The sequence below is a fragment of the Phaseolus vulgaris genome, chromosome 4, assembly GCF_000499845.2.
Source record: "Phaseolus vulgaris cultivar G19833 chromosome 4, P. vulgaris v2.0, whole genome shotgun sequence".
Lineage (NCBI taxonomy): Eukaryota > Viridiplantae > Streptophyta > Magnoliopsida > Fabales > Fabaceae > Phaseolus > Phaseolus vulgaris.
The window spans coordinates 2,103,190-2,122,080 of NC_023756.2; the positions used below are offsets into that span (position 1 = coordinate 2,103,190).

At 38.3% G+C, this 18,891-nt stretch overlaps 2 protein-coding genes across 3 annotated transcripts; one reads left to right on the forward strand and one right to left on the reverse strand.

Annotated features, from left to right (window-relative positions):
- Nucleotides 1–700: 700 nt before the first annotated feature.
- LOC137836788 (homeobox-leucine zipper protein HAT5) lies at nucleotides 701–4,006 on the forward strand. Its single transcript, XM_068645522.1, has 4 exons — nucleotides 701–1,258; nucleotides 1,923–2,053; nucleotides 2,471–2,710; nucleotides 3,329–4,006. Exons 1-4 carry the CDS (start codon nucleotides 1,168–1,170, stop codon nucleotides 3,719–3,721), a joined length of 855 nt encoding a protein of 284 aa, XP_068501623.1. The 5' UTR covers nucleotides 701–1,167; the 3' UTR covers nucleotides 3,722–4,006.
- Nucleotides 4,007–5,012: 1,006 nt separating this feature from the next.
- LOC137836787 (methyl-CpG-binding domain-containing protein 9) lies at nucleotides 5,013–18,818 on the reverse strand. 2 transcript variants are annotated; one of them, XM_068645521.1, is made up of 11 exons: nucleotides 18,016–18,818; nucleotides 14,109–14,295; nucleotides 13,584–14,015; nucleotides 12,322–13,434; nucleotides 11,508–12,200; nucleotides 10,665–10,967; nucleotides 9,781–10,116; nucleotides 9,393–9,491; nucleotides 8,871–9,305; nucleotides 6,205–8,385; nucleotides 5,013–5,906 (listed from the first exon to the last, which is right to left on the reverse strand). In XM_068645521.1, the coding sequence occupies exons 1-11, from the start codon at nucleotides 18,552–18,554 to the stop codon at nucleotides 5,610–5,612; spliced, it is 6,615 nt and encodes a 2,204-aa protein (XP_068501622.1). In that variant the 5' UTR covers nucleotides 18,555–18,818; the 3' UTR covers nucleotides 5,013–5,609. The 2 variants fall into 2 exon arrangements, with proteins under 2 accessions (XP_068501622.1, XP_068501621.1); XM_068645520.1 differs by having other exon boundaries at nucleotides 13,584–14,295; nucleotides 18,016–18,812.
- Between the last annotated feature and the right edge of the window lie 73 nt (nucleotides 18,819–18,891).

Below are 18,891 nucleotides of genomic sequence, written 5' to 3' on the forward strand. Positions count from 1 at the left end.
AGATTCTCAACATGTTAACGTTCTTTCATGAATTACAGGCCATAAATTAATTTTTAAAATTGAATACTCGCGATTAATAGATATTATACTTATTTATATATGTATTCCCTTTTATTTTTAGTTCAAAAAATATTAAATGTAAAAAAAAAACTTTATGATTTTCCATCACCTTATCATATCTATTTAGAATTCAATTGGGAGAATCAAATAATTTATCAAGTGGATTGCTTAATTTTGGCTCTATTATAAACCAATTGTCACACACAATTATTTGTTCATGTAAAATGTTTGAACTATATATAATTGCATTTTGAATACAGAATTAGTTAAACTTATAACAATTTTAAATCAATTGAAGAGGTGTAAAAAAGTTTGCACGTATTTTTAAAAAACATTGACATGTTTTTCTTTTCAGAAAATAAACAAGATTGAAGAAAAGTAAATAAACTGTGAAAATATATAATTGCATTTTGAATATATATTTTTTTAATAATATTTTTTTGATGTAGTCACAAATAATTGTTAATTTTTTAATAATATTTTTTTATACAGTAAAAAATAATTGTTAATTGAGATATCTAGTTTCATAAGAAAAATAAGAAAAAAAAATGAACATGGGTAAGAAAAACCGTAATAAAGGGCAATTTGGTCTTTTAACAAGGAAGAAAGCACTATAAAGTGCAGTGGCCATGGTTCGAACAACTTTAGTCGCAGAAGACACTCACAAACACAGTGCGTTGACGATACACAGAAACACGAAACAGAGGTTCGCCGGAAAATATTTCTCCGGTGACTCCGACGAAGGTCTTTGCGGCGGTGGTTTTTGGTGGAGCCGAAACTGAGGCCGGAAAAGGACGAACTCGGGTGGTGGGTAGGATCTGGCGGTGTATGATGGGATCTTGCATATGCCCGTTGGAGACTCCGGCGAGGTTGCTTTGGACCACAAGCTTCTTCCGTCATAAGCTTATGATCTTCTAATAATTCCCACACAAAAGCAAAAACTCAACAACAACAACGACCCTTATAAAAATTCTCAAACAAGATTCTAGTAAAACAGAGTAAACGCAAAGAACAAACACAAACACACAAAACAACACACACTTTTAAGTACTAATCTCTTTCTCTCACTGGAAATTGTCTCCGGCGGTGGTGAGTGACTGAAGTGCCATGGAGTCTGGACGGCTTTTCTTTGATGCCTGTGCTTCTCGCGGGAACACCAACATGCTCTTCCTCGGTAACACTGAACTTGCTTTCCGAGGTCATTTTCTTTCTCTCCTTGCTCTTGATTTGGTCTTCTTAGTTTTCTGTTGATACCCTTTTGTGTATTGAAAATTTGGATTTGAATGGTATGTTGTGGAGTAGTTTTTGTTTGTTATGGCTTACTTTTTCACAAGTACTTTGGTGTTGTTCTTCCTTCAAAAATGGAATTTTGCCTCATCAATTTATGTTGACCTTCAATATGGCTCATTATTAAGGAGATTTTCAAAGCAATTGAACTTTTTACCTCCATAGTTTATGTTGGTTTTTAGTATAAATCATCATTGCATAAATTATTATCAGGGTGAGACTTTAACTTTGATTGAAGAAAAGTATTAAAAAAACCATCTAAAGAAACCGCCTCCAAGTTTTGTGCTTCTAAAATTGATGTGTTTGGTTGCTGGGGAGTTAGGAACAGAAAGATGGTTCTGGTTAAAGAAAAACTAAAGCTTAAAAAAGGCATGGTTGGATTTGGGTTTGTGATAAATGAAGCAACTTGATTGTGTATCAAAATTGGGGTGTGAGAGTGACAGATAAAGAATTTAAATTTAAATTTTTACTGTGTGTCTGGATTATTATGTTGTGGCATGGGTGGTGTCTTGAGACATGAAAGAGAGTTAATTGATGGGGTTTTGGTTTTGGTTTTGGGATTGAAATGGAAGCAGGGAGATCGATGATGAGCTTGGAGGAAGCCTCAAAGAGGCGACCTTTCTTCACCTCACCAGATGAACTGTATGATGAGGAGTATTATGAGAAACAGATGCCGGAGAAGAAGCATCGCCTCAGTTCTGAACAGGTTGGCCGGTGGCTTCAAATTTGAATGAACTGCTATTTGTTGTTGTTGTTTTGATCACCTATTTGAAATTGAAAACAGTTGTTGTAATGAATAGCTTGAAATATGAATGAATTATTTTGAGTTTGGCTTCTAAATAAAAAGGTGGTTGGCTTTAAAGAGAAATTCCATTTTGAAGCTATAAAGTGATTGATTTTGAAACCATTTCTGATTATTAGTAGTAAATCAAGACAACTTTCCTTGAGTTGAATGCTTGGTGGTGTTATTAATTTACTGATGGATCTGATGAGAGAGATAATGTTTTAGGCTTTTAGTTGCTTGGTTTTTTAGATTAATATATATTGTTGCATCCAAAGATTCCTGTGATAGTTTGCCATCAATATTATAATGTTGTGACACTCTTGTGTGATTGATGGTTAGGTCCATCTGTTGGAGAAGAGCTTTGAGGAAGAGAACAAACTGGAGCCTGAGAGGAAGACCCAGTTGGCCAAGATGCTGGGATTGCAACCAAGGCAGGTGGCTGTGTGGTTTCAGAACCGCAGGGCTCGATGGAAGACCAAACAGCTTGAAAGGGATTTTGATGTTCTCAAGTCCTCATACGATACCCTACTTTCATCCTATGATTCACTTATGAAGGATAATGAGAAACTCAAATCTGAGGTACATTTATACATTTATAAAATATTGGAAAAGTGGTAAAATCATTGGATCTAGGCAACAGGGTTTTTGAGATTTTTTTTTTCCATTTAGATTTAGTTGCTCATGTATGCAATTTGAGAAGTGGTGAATGATGCAGTGGTTACTTACAGCTATGGTGGATGTGTGATGAAATATTGGGTGAATAGAGTAGAATAGAATATAAATTGTCTGTCAACAGTTGTGGGGGGTGTATAGGATAGAATTAGTGCCTTCACAATCAGAAGTCCATAAGAGTATAGCATAGGGAAACAAGTCGACACTTAACATAGAAGATGATTGGTAGCTATCCAGAAAGGGCCCTACACATGAGATTCGACACTATAATAATCACAAACTACCAAGAGTAGCATCTGTTCTGAACCCCACCTCGTTTGCAAAGAAGCCACTTTCAAAGTAACTATGCGAATATACCTTTATATATTTCTCAAAATATGCTTTAAGACCCCCTTTTGTGAAAGGGACTGATGAACTTTAAGAAAAAAAGGAGTATGCAAGCTAGGCCATAAACTAATTAACAAGTGGATTTTTTTTTAAGTGTGGTCGATTGAATATCTTAATGATATGTTGACTATTCCGCAGGTGGTATCCTTAAATGAGAAGCTTCAAGATCAAGCTAAAGAGGTTCCTGAGGAACCATTCTATGACAAGAAAGTTGATCCACTTCCAGTAGAAGATATAGCTACAATTTTCAGCACAAGGGTGGAGGACCACCAGAGCAGTGGGTCTGTTGGAAGTGCAGTGGTGGATGAGGGTAGTCCACAGCTGGTCGTTGACAGTGTTGATTCATACTTACCAGCCGACAACCCTGGTGGATGTGTGGGCCCTGTTGAAAGAATTCAGTCAGAGGAGGAGGATGGGAGTGATGATGGGAGGAGTTACATGGATGTGTTTGTGGTATCTGAAACTGAGAACCAAAACCATGAGGAAGGAGAGGCATTGGTTTGGTGGACCAATATGTATTATGTTGAATAAATGATAATGCAGCAGCAGCAGTCATATGAAATTAGATGCATAATTAAGAGAAGGTAATAATAATATTGAATAATTAGATGTATGGTGTGGGCAAGGAAGAAAAGGTAAACGCCCAGGTGGCTTGGACCTCTAGGAGTTGGAGTGTCCTCAAGCCAAGTTTAATAAATAAAGTCTAGTAGTAATTTGGTCAATGGTGTCAAATGTTGGTTAATGGTTGTACTTCCAAACTACAGTAAGATTATTTCATGTTCAAGTATTAAAACATAGTTAATTAGTAAGTCCATAGATTGTAAGTTGTCCTTCTTTTTACCCTCCTGAATCCTCAATTTTTGAAAACCATTTGGATAAGATAATCCAGAACCACGTCCACAAAAAGTGGCAAAGCACACACACTGTCCACTTTTCATATAATAATATTATTTTCACACCCTAATCATGATAAGCAATGTGTATATTTACTAATATTATCATCAACTTCATGTGTTCAAAGCATAGACAACAAAGTGTTCAAAAAGGTAGCGAGGTATGGATGAGATTTTTTTAACAAAAATCTTTTATAAATAAAAAAACACAATCTAATCAAACACCATCCAGAGTCAAATCTTCTGGTTGAGACTGGAGACTTGGAATTAACTAAAAAAACTACATGGATCAACTTCAATTTCTCACTAGTCACTATGAATTTTTGGAAGATACAATGGAGGCTTCCAGCACTAAATTTGCAGAAAGTAACAATAAATACATATTACTTAATTACAAAGAAATATCATGATTAACAAGAACTCAAACTGATCTAAAGATCACCATCAAGCAAACAATGATTATCAGAAATCACTCAATTTACCTCACCAACACACCCAAGTTGGTATCCATAATTTGGTATAACGGACACAGTAACCACGTTATGCAAGTGGGATCCAGCTTCCTCCACCCCACAATTGTCATTGACACCTCCCTAATGAGGGAATGGACTTTCTGTTTCTGAAATGTGAATCAGAATACATGGAAGATGTCACAAGTAATTGAGGGATATAGATAGAAAAATCCATGCTAGTGCTACCTCGGCACGTGCAATGCACATGACGTAATACTACCACAAATCATTAACAACCAGACATCCCACGGCAATGCTATAACGATTTAATACTTAATTTTGATGCTAAAACAGTGAAGGAGGGGTCAAATATTAGTGTATATATATACATTAACCCCAAGACATGACTAGAAAATTATGGGAATTAAGCAAATAAAAAAATCAAGGAGATCACGCACGACGCAAGCACAAAGCAGATGGAAAAAAAGCTTTGATTCCAATAATTTCCCCTGCATTCTAACACATCTGCAGATGCCCAGGAACAAAATCAAGGGCATGCGTGTGCAGGACCTTTGGTGGGGTGGGGTGAGAGAAAAAGTATAAAGAATGAAATATTGCCTACAACTGCTCAACTTAACATTTTCTGACTTCTTTCCCATCCTTTTCCTTTTTACTACTTTCCTCCTATTCCTTTACAATAATTCCATTTGTATACATATATGGATCAGACTCTGCTAGAAAAATGAAAATTGGTTCTTCTCGCTATGGAGCAGCCAACCGGACATCTGCAGAGAAATATAATTTCAAAATTGGACGCATCCTTACAATTCCCTCATACTGGTGCCCTCACTGAAAGCAGATAATGCTACAAATTCTGCTTAGCCAAAAACCAGGCATCCGAGTTAGCAGGTCAGCTTTACCTATATGTACAAGCAGGCAAGAGACACCAGCAGCTGTGGCTACCCCATTTTATAGTCTTAGGTTTGCCCAATGAACCAGTCATACCGGTGGATGATCACATCACACCACAGAAGACTGACCAGATATCTGATTTTCTGAAATACAAGTATAAGATCAACCATCTGATTCCTTCCTTTTCCTGTTTGACTTCCGATTTCCTTTGGATTTCTCTGTATCCACATTCATTGGTGGTCTCGTTTCTGCTGTGCCAGAAGGTTCAGAGCTGTCAGTAAAAGTTGAATTGGGCGTTTTCTCGTATATAATGGCTAAATCAAGAGAGTATAAGCGAAGGGCAAGGGAAGGCAAAGTAGAAGTTTTGGCAGCAGCTGAAAATGATGACCAGTACCACCAGTCATTCCTCAAGTACTCCGTCTTAATCATATCTTCCAGGGTAAATGTCGCCTGAATCATCTGAAAAAAAGGAAGGAACCTCAATTAACAAACATAAATTCACATGATCACTAACCACTTGAAAGAGAAATATAGTATAAAAGATGTTCACGAAATTCATTTACATTAAACAGCTGTTTTTCACTGATATCGCAGTTAGAGCAAAGTGGCATTATTAAGTCCACAAATTGTTTTCAAGAATAAAAAAGCATCTCGGTAAAGTAAGTTGCAGTACAGAAACAAAGAATGAGAAACATGTGGAGTTGGCAATGCCTGTTAATGGAGAACTGTGTGCTAGAGCCGCAGAAATAAGACAAACCTCATATATAGTCTCTGCAGATTTCACAAATGCACGCCAAGCCTGTCTTCTCTCAGACTCAGCCTTTGATGGTCTCAGAGCAGATGCCGGGAGTGCAGCATCCATATCAAGCAGATTAATCTTCAGTTGCCTCAAAATGTGAGAAACCTTTCCAACTAATGGTTTCAATGACGACAAAGGAACCACACAGCAGCCATCGACTCCCATATCTGAAGCAGGACCACAAAAAGAGAATTTCCCATCTCTTTGTTCTCCCGAGGATGATTTATTGGATTTATTGATTTCATTGGCAGCTAACCTACCAGTAGAAATGCCTGAATTATGGTCAAGACATGCACCAGCTCCATCAGTGTTTCCCTGAGAACCACGGGTTTCCGTTGGTTTGGACAAAACACCTATAATGGCATCATCCTTTGGAGTTGAGAATCGTGTATACTCACTAACAAGAGGAGATACAGAAGGAACAAAGGATGGGATACCATCCGTTCCAATAAGACCTATTTCTTTGACAAGTTCCCTGTTGGATTCACTTGTCTCAAACTTGGAACATATATCTTCAAAATTAAATGGGCATGTGGATTCTTCATTTGAAAATTTAATCAATCTTGAGCTTAGCTTAGAACAACCACCAACTTTGGTTCCAGCTGTTTCCGCATCAGCTCTGAATTTCTCTCGTGAGGTATCACATCTTAAGTTTCCTTTTCCTTTACAAGATCCAATTTTGTTCCTATTCTTCTCTGCAACCGGAAGACCTGCATTACACTTGCCATCATTATGTCCATCAAATTCACCATCACTTGAAACAGTTTTGTGACAATATGTGCAGTGTCTCCTATCGAACCATATGGGTTCTAGGCACTCACACCTAAACAACTTTTCATCATTAGTTGTTCTTGACTTTTTATTTTGCTTCCTTGACATCTCAATATCCCATTCGAAGAAGGGACCATATTTCTTTTCCAGCAAGGATGTCGCCTTTGTAACAAGAGAACTAGATACTGTTTTCTCTCTATTTATAGGCATAGAAATAGGTCCTCGGTCCTCAACCTGCTCTTCAGTCTGCGCATTAAGGAACTCTTGGAATCTTGATCTTGGCCCCTGCATAATGGAATCTTTCAGTTCCCTTTCTTTAGGATCACTATCATCCAGCCAACCTAAGAGCTCTTCAATTTCAGCATCAGTTTCATAAGCAATCCATGGTGAACTATTGGCCAAAGCATTTCTAAGCTGAGAGGAATCCTTCTCAGATAGTGAAGAATGCTGCAGAACAGAAAACTTTTCCACATAGTCTCTGCTAAATGGTATTCCTCTTCCATGCAGCAGTGCAGCACTTGCATCAACAACTATTCGTGAACGTCCTCCAGGCAAAGTTGAAGCCCAATACAATCGACCGATGGAATCAATGCCCAAAAACTCCCGACGAACAGAGAGCCTCAACAGCTGTGATACTACACTAGTTATGGAGTCCTGCAATACTGAAATATCACGCTTGATAGCGTTGAGCTCAAGGTGATAGGGTTCGGACTCATTCAAAGCAGTATGTGAAGCATCAACTGTCACCCCACCTTGCTGGCATGTCACAGGTGTAGATATGTCCCTCCCCTCACATTTCTGGTGGTTACTCTGGGCATGAGCTGCTCCACCAGAACCATTTATTTCTTGAGACAAATTTGGTGATGGAAAAGATTTGGGGGATTTATCAGTTGATTGAGACTCCACAGCACCAGAGACATTTCTAAATTGTCCCTCTACATCTAAGGAATTCATATTTTGGCTATCAGAATCTGAGTTTGTCACGGACATGCTTTTATCTACACTATCAAACCTATACTTCTCCTTGGTGGTCTCTTCTGAAGGCAGGCTATCAACAAATACCCCAAAATTACTAGGATTGTCAACTGCAGTATGTGGCTGAACCAGACATTTACCAGTATTTGTTAATAAAGTAGTAACCCCTTCCCTAAGACCAACTTCTCCAGCAGTATTTAATGAGAAAGTATCAATTTTAGCTGCTTTTGTAGATAAAATGTCCTCTCTAGTTTTCAGGTTTTTCCACTCTGCAGAATGTGCACGCAATTTCTGATGTAACTCAGCTGACAACTCTGAACATTGCTCAAGGTGCTGGCGTATCATGGAAGAGTTAAGCAACTCATCACATAAAAATTTAAGAAGGAAAGTTCTCTGCAACCATTTAAAATAAAAACTAATCAAACACAAACACATAAAAGAGTTCTACAGTTTCATAAATACATTATCAATCATAACTCAAGTTGCTAACCACACAGGGCATTTTATGCTTCAAGAACTATGATAATGAGCTCAAAACAGAAAAAGGAGTGTAAAAACAATATTTTGATGGGAAACCTTTTATACACGTACAATAAAACGAGCAATGCCAAAAGAAATCAACAAATGAAAATCTTGCAACTATGACTCAGGATAAGATATCGTTAATACAAGATAGAACCTCATTAAGACTCCTTTTCAGTTCATAACAGAATGGGAAGCACATACTAGCACTATGCAATTACCAACAAAACACTTTCCAGGAAGATACAACAAATATGAAGTTCAAAAATGAGACAATTATGTCATTCTACCTAGAATGATCATATGAATTAGCTATATTGTAAACAAAAGGTAGCAAGTAGATTGCATCAACAAACCTCGCCCAAACTGTGCTCCCAGTATTCTTTTTCTTCAATTACAGTTGATAAATGAGTAAGGGATTCCAAGAAAAGAGAATTAACTTCACCCTGGAATTTTTTACTTCGGCATTTGCCAATAACCTGTGTACGTTCTGTAACATCTTGAGTTGCATGTTTACCATCAACACAGGAAGGACAGTACCAGTTTCCCTCAGGAATCCTTGCAAGGGGAGGGTTTAAGCAATATGTATGATACTCAGCATCACAAGTATCACATAGTAAAACACTATCATCGTCCCTATCAATGCCACATACTTTACAGACTCCCTCATCCCAAGGGGCCTTTGGAGTCTCTTTCATTGACTCAATAAAATCATCAACTTCCTTTCTCATTTCTGCAGTTAAGCATTCCAGTTTAGCATACTCCATAAATTTTTGGACATTGGTGACAACCTGTACCCAATGAGGAAATTTAAATGTTCGATTAACAAGCACGCACAAGAGCAAATGTACTGATGTAGACACAAACAAGCTACCAACCTCCTCATTATATAGTGATTCAAAGTTTTGGGATAATTTTTCAGCCAGTTCGAGTAAATCAGGTTGATCCCCAAAAACAACACGAACATTGTTCCACAGCTGCACCATCAAATCAACAGTTTAGTGCCTCCACACAAGTCATAAATAAGCATTGTAAGAATGACTCTGCATCTACTAGAAAACATATTAGAGACCAGTATCATGAGGACACCAATCATGATGCCCCTTGAGCCAGAGACTATAATGGTGCACAAGCAAGCATAAAAGTGTATTTGCAACAAGCTTTACAGAGACACAAAATGGGTCTACAGGGTAGTGGTAGTAATCTAAAGTAAAAATAAAATAAAGACTGCTTCGTCAAGCAATCAGAGTTTTATAAGACACTGACCTCGCGAACATCCTCAAGAAAAGCTTCATGAGATCCACCATAAGCTCCAGCAGCTAATCTTAGGTCAATAGTGCGGAAGTCTAGAGGGCGGGCCACCATGGCTGGAGATCCAAGAAGCCCCTCATCATCATTATCTGAAGAATTAATCAATTTTCTTCCCAGCAAGTTGCAAAAAACCTTTGAATCATCTGCAGCAGCAGCACGGCGTAATACAATGCGACATCGTTTCATCATGATGTCAGAAATTGATATAACAATCTTCCTTTTCTGTCCTTTACTGGGATTTGATTGCAGTCCTTCACCCGCAACATCAGCCAAAACTGAAAGAACTGCTTTCTGTTTTTAAACAAGAATAATGTTGAATTAATGATTCATGTTTTCTTAACCAAAAAGAATAAAAGTTTATTTTAACCAGATGAACTACCACAGTAACATTGAGAATAACATGTTAGTTTTGTCATCATACTGTGTGGGTTTCTCTTGCATGTTGTAATAAGTAACATTTAACAGGGGGTAAACTGAGACATATACAGTTTTACATTACACATGTATAGTGGAAACTATAAACTATAAGATGGCTTGCCTGTTAAAACAGATGATGATGCACCACAAAACTAGAAATATCAACAATAATTAATCAAGCAAAAGGGAAACCATCACACCAGTGCAAGTAGTAGAAGACAGTTCCTGGACCATTGAATTCTATGAAAAAGTTTTGGTCAGAGATCTGATCTAATGGTCAAGAAACTTTCCTACTAACAGTTTTATCATTGCAACCAAAATAGTGATTTTACCATAGTTTTGGCCATGTCAATGTTATATATCACATTATGCACCCCCAAAATATATACACACACTAAAAGAGAGTTGTCACTGAGAAGCACCTTTGTTGGTCCAGAAGCATTGCCCTTGTACACTTCCTTACTGATTGAATGTTCCAGTTTTTTCTTTGCCCATTCTGGCGGATCCTTACCCAGAGCATCATAAACACACTTCCTGATTCGAGTGCCTACATTTGTTGGTAGCTTTCTGACAGGTTCTAGCATTTGAGCCCATTCAGGAACATTACCATCATTTGCCAATTTCTTCTCAGAAGCACCCTTTGCATCAGACTCTTCTTCCATGGTTAGTACATCACTGTCTCTGCTCAAAGAACCAAAAATTTTCTTTGTAGCCTCTGCAAGCAGCTGAGAGACAAATAAAAAAACTTGTCAGTGTTATTTCTATCATTCTTTTCAGGTTTACAACTTAAATTGCAGTCTAGAAAAGATTAACCAGCAGCAAAATATTAAATCTTAAGATATGATGACATAAGAAAAATACTTCAAAAAGAAAACTGAATTGTCATTAGCTAGAAAAACAAATTTTCCAGACATGTCATGAAAAGGCTGAGTAAGGGAATAAAATCGAAAGTGGTCATTAGACCCCACTCCAAAGTATCAAGTTCTCGGGTAAAAAAGACTATCGCCTGGGCAGAAAATACCACAAATCAGCAAAACTTCTAGAAATTATTACACCTAAAGTGATTGTCTTGCAATCTACTATCATGTTTTTGAAACCATGAAATCCTGTAACTTAAAAGTTAGCCTGAATGCCAAATAAAATTATATCTGGGTCCCACATACTAGCACTGTGAAGCAAATGGGTAAGAAAGAAGTATCTAAATATTAGCCAGACCGAAGATAAAACTCTTTATTCATTATATTAATGACAAAAGCAATGCTCACCTGTGCATCTGCTTCCATCCCAGCCACACCGGTAAGAGAACCACACAGCACACCACCATCACCTCGTAAGCAGCGAAATACTTTACCACTTTCGCGGGCAGTAATTTCTGCAGACTCAAGGTTGCCATCCATTGTTAAAAAAGCCAAGATATACCTACGAGCTAATTCTGGCCAGGTCAATTCATTAATAGGAAGCATGTTGAGCTTGGTTCGTTTAGCAGAAACACCACTATCCATATCTTTCCTTCTTCCCCGCCTTGTTCGTGTTTCTCCGGGTTCAGAATTTGGATCCACCAGGACAGCCACCCTTGATAGCAATTCACGTATTAGCACTCTCAGCAATGAATTATGTGCCTTGGTCAAAGTTACACCAAAGCATCTGGCATAAGTGAAAGATGCAAGCTTAACTTGAGCGGCCTCTTTCATTGCTTCTGTTTCCATTTGAATAAATGCATGAGAACTTTCCATGGAACCTGATGGACCAGTTTCAACTCTTGGGGACAATAATGATCTGCAATTACCATCAGTTCCTTGGGAAATCAAAACTTGACTTTCATCCATGTCCCTCTCAGATTTCTCAAGAAAATCCAATCCATCAAACCAAGGGTTAATTAGTTCCTTCTCAAGATCATCTAATGACAATGGTTCTTTCAGGTCCAGAACTTCGTTAAATCGCTCTAAAAGCTCCCAAGCCTGGAAGACAAAAGCAGAAAAAATGTAAAGACTATATCCTAGCAAATAAAAATAAAGCCAAAAAATGTAAAAGGCTGAGAAAAAACATTTCAGATTCACTGATGCCATGAAACAAGCATACCTGAAAAATATCACCAATGAGCTCGCCAGGAGCCCTAGAGCATAAAGGCTTCCCAAGTGGTGGACGACGACCATCCTTAAAGCTTTTTTCAGTCAAACTTGCCTTTTTGGACCTCCTGTATAAACCTTGAAGTGCTTCTTCCTGATATTTTGATCCATCTCTCCATTCAACCACTAAGAAATCATTTCCTACTGTTGGCAAGGACGAGCTGTTATCTCTATTATTTAAAAGTTCATACTGCAGAGATTCAACATTAGGAAGCTGTTCCAATACTTCTTGAACAAATTCAACATCCAATCCAAACCTATCCTGCCCCAACCATTTTCTCAAAGCCTCAGAGATACCTTCCAGATCACTGTCTGCATAGATTACATCTGGAATGCCAACTGAACCAAGGGAACCGCAAAATTTATCCACCGAAGTAAAGTATGTATCACGTTTTGCGTTCCCTAAATCCCATTGATGTAAGCATGTTTCATTCTTAGCATGGTTACAATAGAACTTGAGAGTTCCTTTCTGGTTGCAGATATCCTTGCAAACATTAACTAACTTCTGAGAAATAACTCTCCATGCAGAGCATGATGACCGCTCTTCCACCAAAATTTCACCAATTCCATCATTAAACTCCAAGTTACCAGCTAACGAATTTATAGTATTATCTTGAACTGAACCAGGGCGTAGTACATCCGATAAATGAGAATCCCTAATTGAGAAGTTTGCAGAGCAGCTTAGGACATCATTTTCAGTTGGTACACAAGGGTCTTGAAGCATCATCTGGATACTTTCACCATCATCCAAATCCATACTAGCATTAGTTTTTCTCTCACCTTCATTGGCTTGAGACACAAGTTGACAAAATTTTGACATTGAAAGGATGGTTGACCCAACTGGAACAGGAAATTCTGAACAGGAACACCTTCGGATCTTAAATATAGGTCCAGAATCACCACCCTCCAAAACTTCACATGTAAAGAGAGAACCAGTAATCTTGTCATGCCAACAAGATTTATAACCTACAGGACAGATAAGATTAACATCATGATATGATGGTCTCACATCAACTTTCCCCAATGAAAGAACAAAGAAGTCATTGAACTGTAGAGGAAGTTCATCCTGAAATATAAAAAAAACAGAAAAATCAGGCAGAAACAGTAAATTTTCAGATTCACTATAATAATCCCCTCTAAATTCTAACTTATATTGGGGGGAAACTGATAGTAAGAAACTAACTTCACAAAAAAATGAGGAAATATGAATTAGACCTCAAATTGCGGAGGGCAGGAGTGTCCATCATCTTTTCTTCCACTTTCAGAGGGTTTTGGGATATTCCCCCTAGTAGTAGCACATTCCACATTTAAACCTTCAGAGGAAGGATCCTTACAATTACTATTCATCATGGTTCCCCGTTTTTCCACAAAACCATTGACCACTGCAGATCTTGTTGACTTTTTTTTTCTAGACAGAGACCCACTTAAAGACGCAAGAGACCTCTCATTTCTTAGTTCAGACTCAACAGAGTTGAAGCCAGACATTAGCCCCAAATAACAAGCTACTTCATATACAGAATCAAATATCTTTCCATCAGGTGCACAGTAAACGGCATATAGTTCAGTGCTGCTCACTGATTGTCTAAATTCCACTCGCCAACCTTCCTCTAGTACACCACGTTGTTCAGATATAAAATCTTTAAGAGCCTGCAAAAATATCTTATTTGGACTTCGACATGGTATTATAATAGCCATATTGTTACTACTACTATGAATTCTAAGAGGGAAATCTGTACATACCTCCTCAAATCTTCTAGTAATTGATTGAGTATGATTCAATATATCCTCAAAACCCACTCTATCAGTATGTGTCAAACCTCCAGAAGCCTTTTGGAAGCCAGTAGCATTTCCATTGTAAAAGTTTGAATACGTCACAGGGGCAACAAATGGATTGGCACCAAAATAATTATCACCCAGAGTGTGCTTTCTAAAACCAAAAATAAACATAAAAAGTAACCAGATAAAACAACTAAGATCAGAAAGCATAAAATATTGCATCAATAAATCAAAAGACATAAATGGAACTAGTACAAAGATTACAACAATATACTCTCAATTAATCAGGCAAGCTTCCAAAAACATATCAGTAATCAAGTGTTTAAATAAACATCAGTATATGACACCCAAAATTTAATAGTATGAAACCAGCTTTTAAAAATGAGGAAAAATAGTCCTTTAAAGTGTGAAGAAACAGGGGTAAGGGGTAACCTTTTGTGGAATGGTAAGAAAGATGGGTTTACATTTCTGAAGCATAAATGCATAAGAAAGCATGTGCAAAATTACAATTTCAACAAAAAAAAAAAACTAAACAATGTTGTTTGGAGTGTAAAAATGGGTTTTTCAAGCCTATATAATGGCAGCACCACTATTGTGGTGACAATGTCAGCTATAGAAAATCACTCAGCTATCTGAATCCCATTGCAGCCCAAGGTCACTCCACTCTGACATCACACTATTGACAACTGTGTTTTGCAATGGTCATTCTGGTACTTCAAAGAACTAGTACTGTTTTGGAGAAACTATATGAAAACATGTATTAAGATTTTCCGTGTGAAAGCAAAACTCCTAAATGCCAGTATAGCATCTAGAATTTGAATCAGAATTTGACTGATTAATTCTAATTTTTAAGTTAGGAAACCCTAAATAAAATGATACCTCCATTTCAAAATTCCATGGAATTACAAAATAACTAGCCCAAACCCTTTCTAAATCTTAACCAACACCCTAAAAATTGCCAATATCACATCTGGGAATTAAAATCATTAATAAAAAGAAAGGAATATTAATTGAGAGAAAAATGTACAGCAAGAAAGGAGAACATAAGGTACCCATCCAAACAGAACAATGAAAGAAAGAGAAAACAAAACATCGTCGTACTAAAAATAGAACAGAACTTAGACCCCTCTTTGACATGAACATAACAGATTCCAAAAGATTTGAACAGAATAGAGACCACAGAACAGCATGCCAGAGTTCCACCATAATTGGCCAAAAACTCCACCAGAGTGCAATGGTTTGTCCAGAAACAAAGGAAAGAGCTCTAGGTCAGTATAGAAGAGAGGAGAATATGAGAATAGTTTATTATTTAAGCCTTCGGAAGGGGAGAGTAGCAAAATAGGGTTTGTGCTCTAGTAAAATATAATGGGGAATTATTGGCCCTCTTATTCAGCACCGAACGACATCGTTCAAGGGGCCAGAAAAGGGGTTTTCATACGTGGAAAGAATAGTAGCTGAGCTGGCAGCTGCAATTTACAACACAACAACTCCAACACTAAACTACTCTCCTCAATGCCTCAAAGAAACAGCATGGGGCTGTGCTGGGGCACGACACTACTATAACAGCCCAATCACACTACTCAAAACCGCAGAATTTATTACTCTAAACCACCACTTTAATCTCAAACAAAATTGGAATTAAAATTGTGAACTAAATTCCATTTCCGTCACCAAAACTAATCTTATCATTAAATGTCCACAATATCTTACTTGAAATAAAGGAACAATAATACCATATGACAGTTCTTTCTGATTACATTTGTACCATACTGTCCAACAAATATTACACCAAAGATGCAAAAAAGAAATGCAGAACTGCATTTCATCAACGTATTTCCCACATTCAAAATTACAGTGTAGGGATTGGGGGATAATTGAAATTTGTCTGGTTGTGTTTTAATTTAGATGCCCCTAAACATTTTTCGGAAACAGAAAGCAGAAATTGTGGTGGCAACTATGCAATTATAACCAAAAGTTGAAAACCATATAATCCAAAAGCTAATAGTTCAACTGGCACCGCCCCGAGTGTGATTTGGTGACAAAGGAAGGGGTTCGATTCTCCTTGCGCTATGTAGGTAATTGATTATCTTTTATACTAAAAATAATGAGCATTGTTATTTATCAAAATAATTAAAGAACAGCTAACCAGGTGTACTACCAAAAAGGAATCCACCAAAAATACATATGAAATCAAAGAAGAAAGTGATTTTCGATATAACTTCTCACACTTGCATATTCTACCACCTACCATACCTCAATTCTCGAAAATTTCACAAAACATCTTACAGAAGTTAGCATTTTACAAGGACAGAAAAAGCTATACTCACTTCACAGATATTTTCTAAACTTCGAAAACCCTAAAACATAAATGAAGGAGATGGGGTCTGTTTCAGAAAGCAAATGTTGCAATTTAGAGAACATGATGAGTTAACTCCAGGTTTATGCAAACAGGATTGTAAAACCCACAAATCTCCAATTTCAAGAATGTAGAACTTACACAGTTTCACCACTATTACGAGATGCATATCAACTGTTAACCTTGACTATCAACTATAGTATTTTACCTAGTGGTAAGCATTTGATTTAACTATGGAAACCAGAGTCAAGGTCACGAATTTGATATCCAATAGGATAATTGCTAAAGGAGAGATTTTGTGAGGTGCATTCAATCATCCTGTGGCGGAGACTAGGTGGATCAAGTTCCAATTGAATCATGGTACTTGGATTGGTATGCTAGTTGGTCCAAACTATCAGCCATAATATTTTACTCAGTGGTAAGCACTTGATCCAATTATTAGTATCAAAGCTAAGGTCACGAGTTTGATTCCCAACTTTTTAGGAAGAGATTGTTGAGAGATGCATTAATTGTTTGTGACGGAGATTGGATGGGTAAAGTCACAATTAAATCATGTAGGTTGAGCTGATATGCTCTTAAGTAAAAGAAGTTGTGCTTTAACTATCAGCTATAGTTTGTGACCTATTGTTCAGTGTTCGATCCAACAAGTACGATCTTTCCTATTTGTGATTTCGGGTACAAGACAAAACAGAAGGATTCTAAGACCTTGCAATCTAAATAGTGACTTTAACAACATTGGTATTTCCTTTCTTCAGGGGGAGGAGGGCTTAGAAATTTGTTTGGTAGTGTTTTAGTGAAAAGGTTCTTGAAAGAGATCAAATCATTTGTGGAAGCGAAAAGTTGAAAATGCAGCTATTACAGACGTTATATATAGCTCAACTGGCACCGGCACGAGCACCAGACACAATGCCGCACTTGTTAACAATGTGGGCAGTTCAATTCCCCCAGGTCACCTGTTCTCCCCATGCAGAACGTGATTTTGCTTCTTTTTGATACCATAAACAAAGTGCATTGCCACTTATCACAAAAACTAAAACAATTATCCGAGGTTTACACGAAAAAGGAACCCATTCGCATATAGCTTCAAAGAAAAAAGTGATTTTATAACTAACTACTCACAGTCACGTATTCTACCATATACCATATATTACCAGCCAACTAAATACCTCAATTTCCCAAAAAAAGTCACCATTTTTTGTAAAGAAATAAAAAACGATACTCCTAATCTAACACGCGCTCCAAGTTTCAAAAACCTAATAACACAAGAACTGAAAAAGAGAAACACACGTTCTCAGCACAACAACCAGACGCTAAACCACCCACATTGATCTCACCACACTTAAAACCTCTTCCTTCTTTCAAACCAACTCATTCCCAACAACCTCACTGAAAAACCTCCCAAAAGGGCTTAGCTTCACGCCACAGCTAGCTGAAAACACAAGACAATAAACATACATTTCCCAGTACATAACAATGACAAGAGAAGGAGAGCTCAACAGTTTTTTTTTTCCGAACCTCAAATCCTGCGAGTCTCCGTCGCCGACGCCGTCGCCTTCGGCTTCGCTCGGCGGCGGAGCATTCATATCGAGCAGCTGCTTCACTCCCAACGGCCACCGCTTGCTCTTCACTCCGGCGGCGACGCACTCCCCGCAGACCCACTCCTCGAGGCTCGCGGCCTGGCGTCCTCCGCCGCGAATTCCGGCGCAAGCGAGATGGAACCCGCGCTCGCACCCGTCGCACACGACGAGGTGGTGGTGGCTCCCGGCGGCGGCGGGGCAGGGCTTGGAGCAGGCAGCGCAATTAGCGAGGCCGCCGCTGGGGACTGCGGCGGGGGCTCCCGGAGGCGGCCCGGGGTTGTCGTGATACGCGCGGACAACGTCGACAGTGACCGAGTCCGGTAGGGTTTCAGCGAACAAGGAGGAAGGCGAAGGGATCTCGTTGAGGTCGATTCCAAGACCTGCGCGAGCGTCCTGGTGGTGGTTGTTGTGCTGCGGCGGCGGCGGCGCGTTGAGGTTGCGTTCGCCGCCGGTAGAATCGGAGAGCTCCATGATCATCGGAGAGTCGGCGCTGAGTGACACGGCAGCGAGTTAGGGGTTTGAGTCTGAACCATTGTGCTTCCGATTCCGTAGAAAATCTTTGTTGGGAAGAGATCGAAAGAAGGAAGTGAGATTGGAGCGAAAGAGAAGAGGAGAGAGAAAGAAAGAAGGAGGAGAGAGAAAGTTGAGAAAGAGAAAAGGGAAAGACAGGGATGGGACCGTATCTGTATCGTAAACTCGTAAATCTCTTTCTCACTTTCTTTTCTTTTTTTTCCTATCTTCAACTGCGAAACCGTAACCTCCTTCTTATTTATTGCAATAATCAATAATGAATGACAAAAACTATGAAATCAAC

Excerpts from the sequence above, each read along its gene's own strand:
- LOC137836787 (XM_068645520.1), bottom strand. The coding sequence starts at position 18,554 with ATGATCATGGAGCTCTCCGATTCTACCGGCGGCGAACGCAACCTCAAC. Across the intron at positions 12,201-12,321 it reads TCATTGGTGATATTTTTCAG|GCTTGGGAGCTTTTAGAGCG; the intron begins GTATGCTTGTTT and ends TTTGTCTTCCAG. Across the intron at positions 10,968-11,507 it reads GGATGGAAGCAGATGCACAG|CTGCTTGCAGAGGCTACAAA; the intron begins GTGAGCATTGCT and ends TTTGTCTCTCAG.
- LOC137836788 (XM_068645522.1), top strand. The coding sequence starts at position 1,168 with ATGGAGTCTGGACGGCTTTTCTTTGATGCCTGTGCTTCTCGCGGGAAC. Across the intron at positions 2,054-2,470 it reads ATCGCCTCAGTTCTGAACAG|GTCCATCTGTTGGAGAAGAG; the intron begins GTTGGCCGGTGG and ends ATTGATGGTTAG. Across the intron at positions 2,711-3,328 it reads ATGAGAAACTCAAATCTGAG|GTGGTATCCTTAAATGAGAA; the intron begins GTACATTTATAC and ends ACTATTCCGCAG.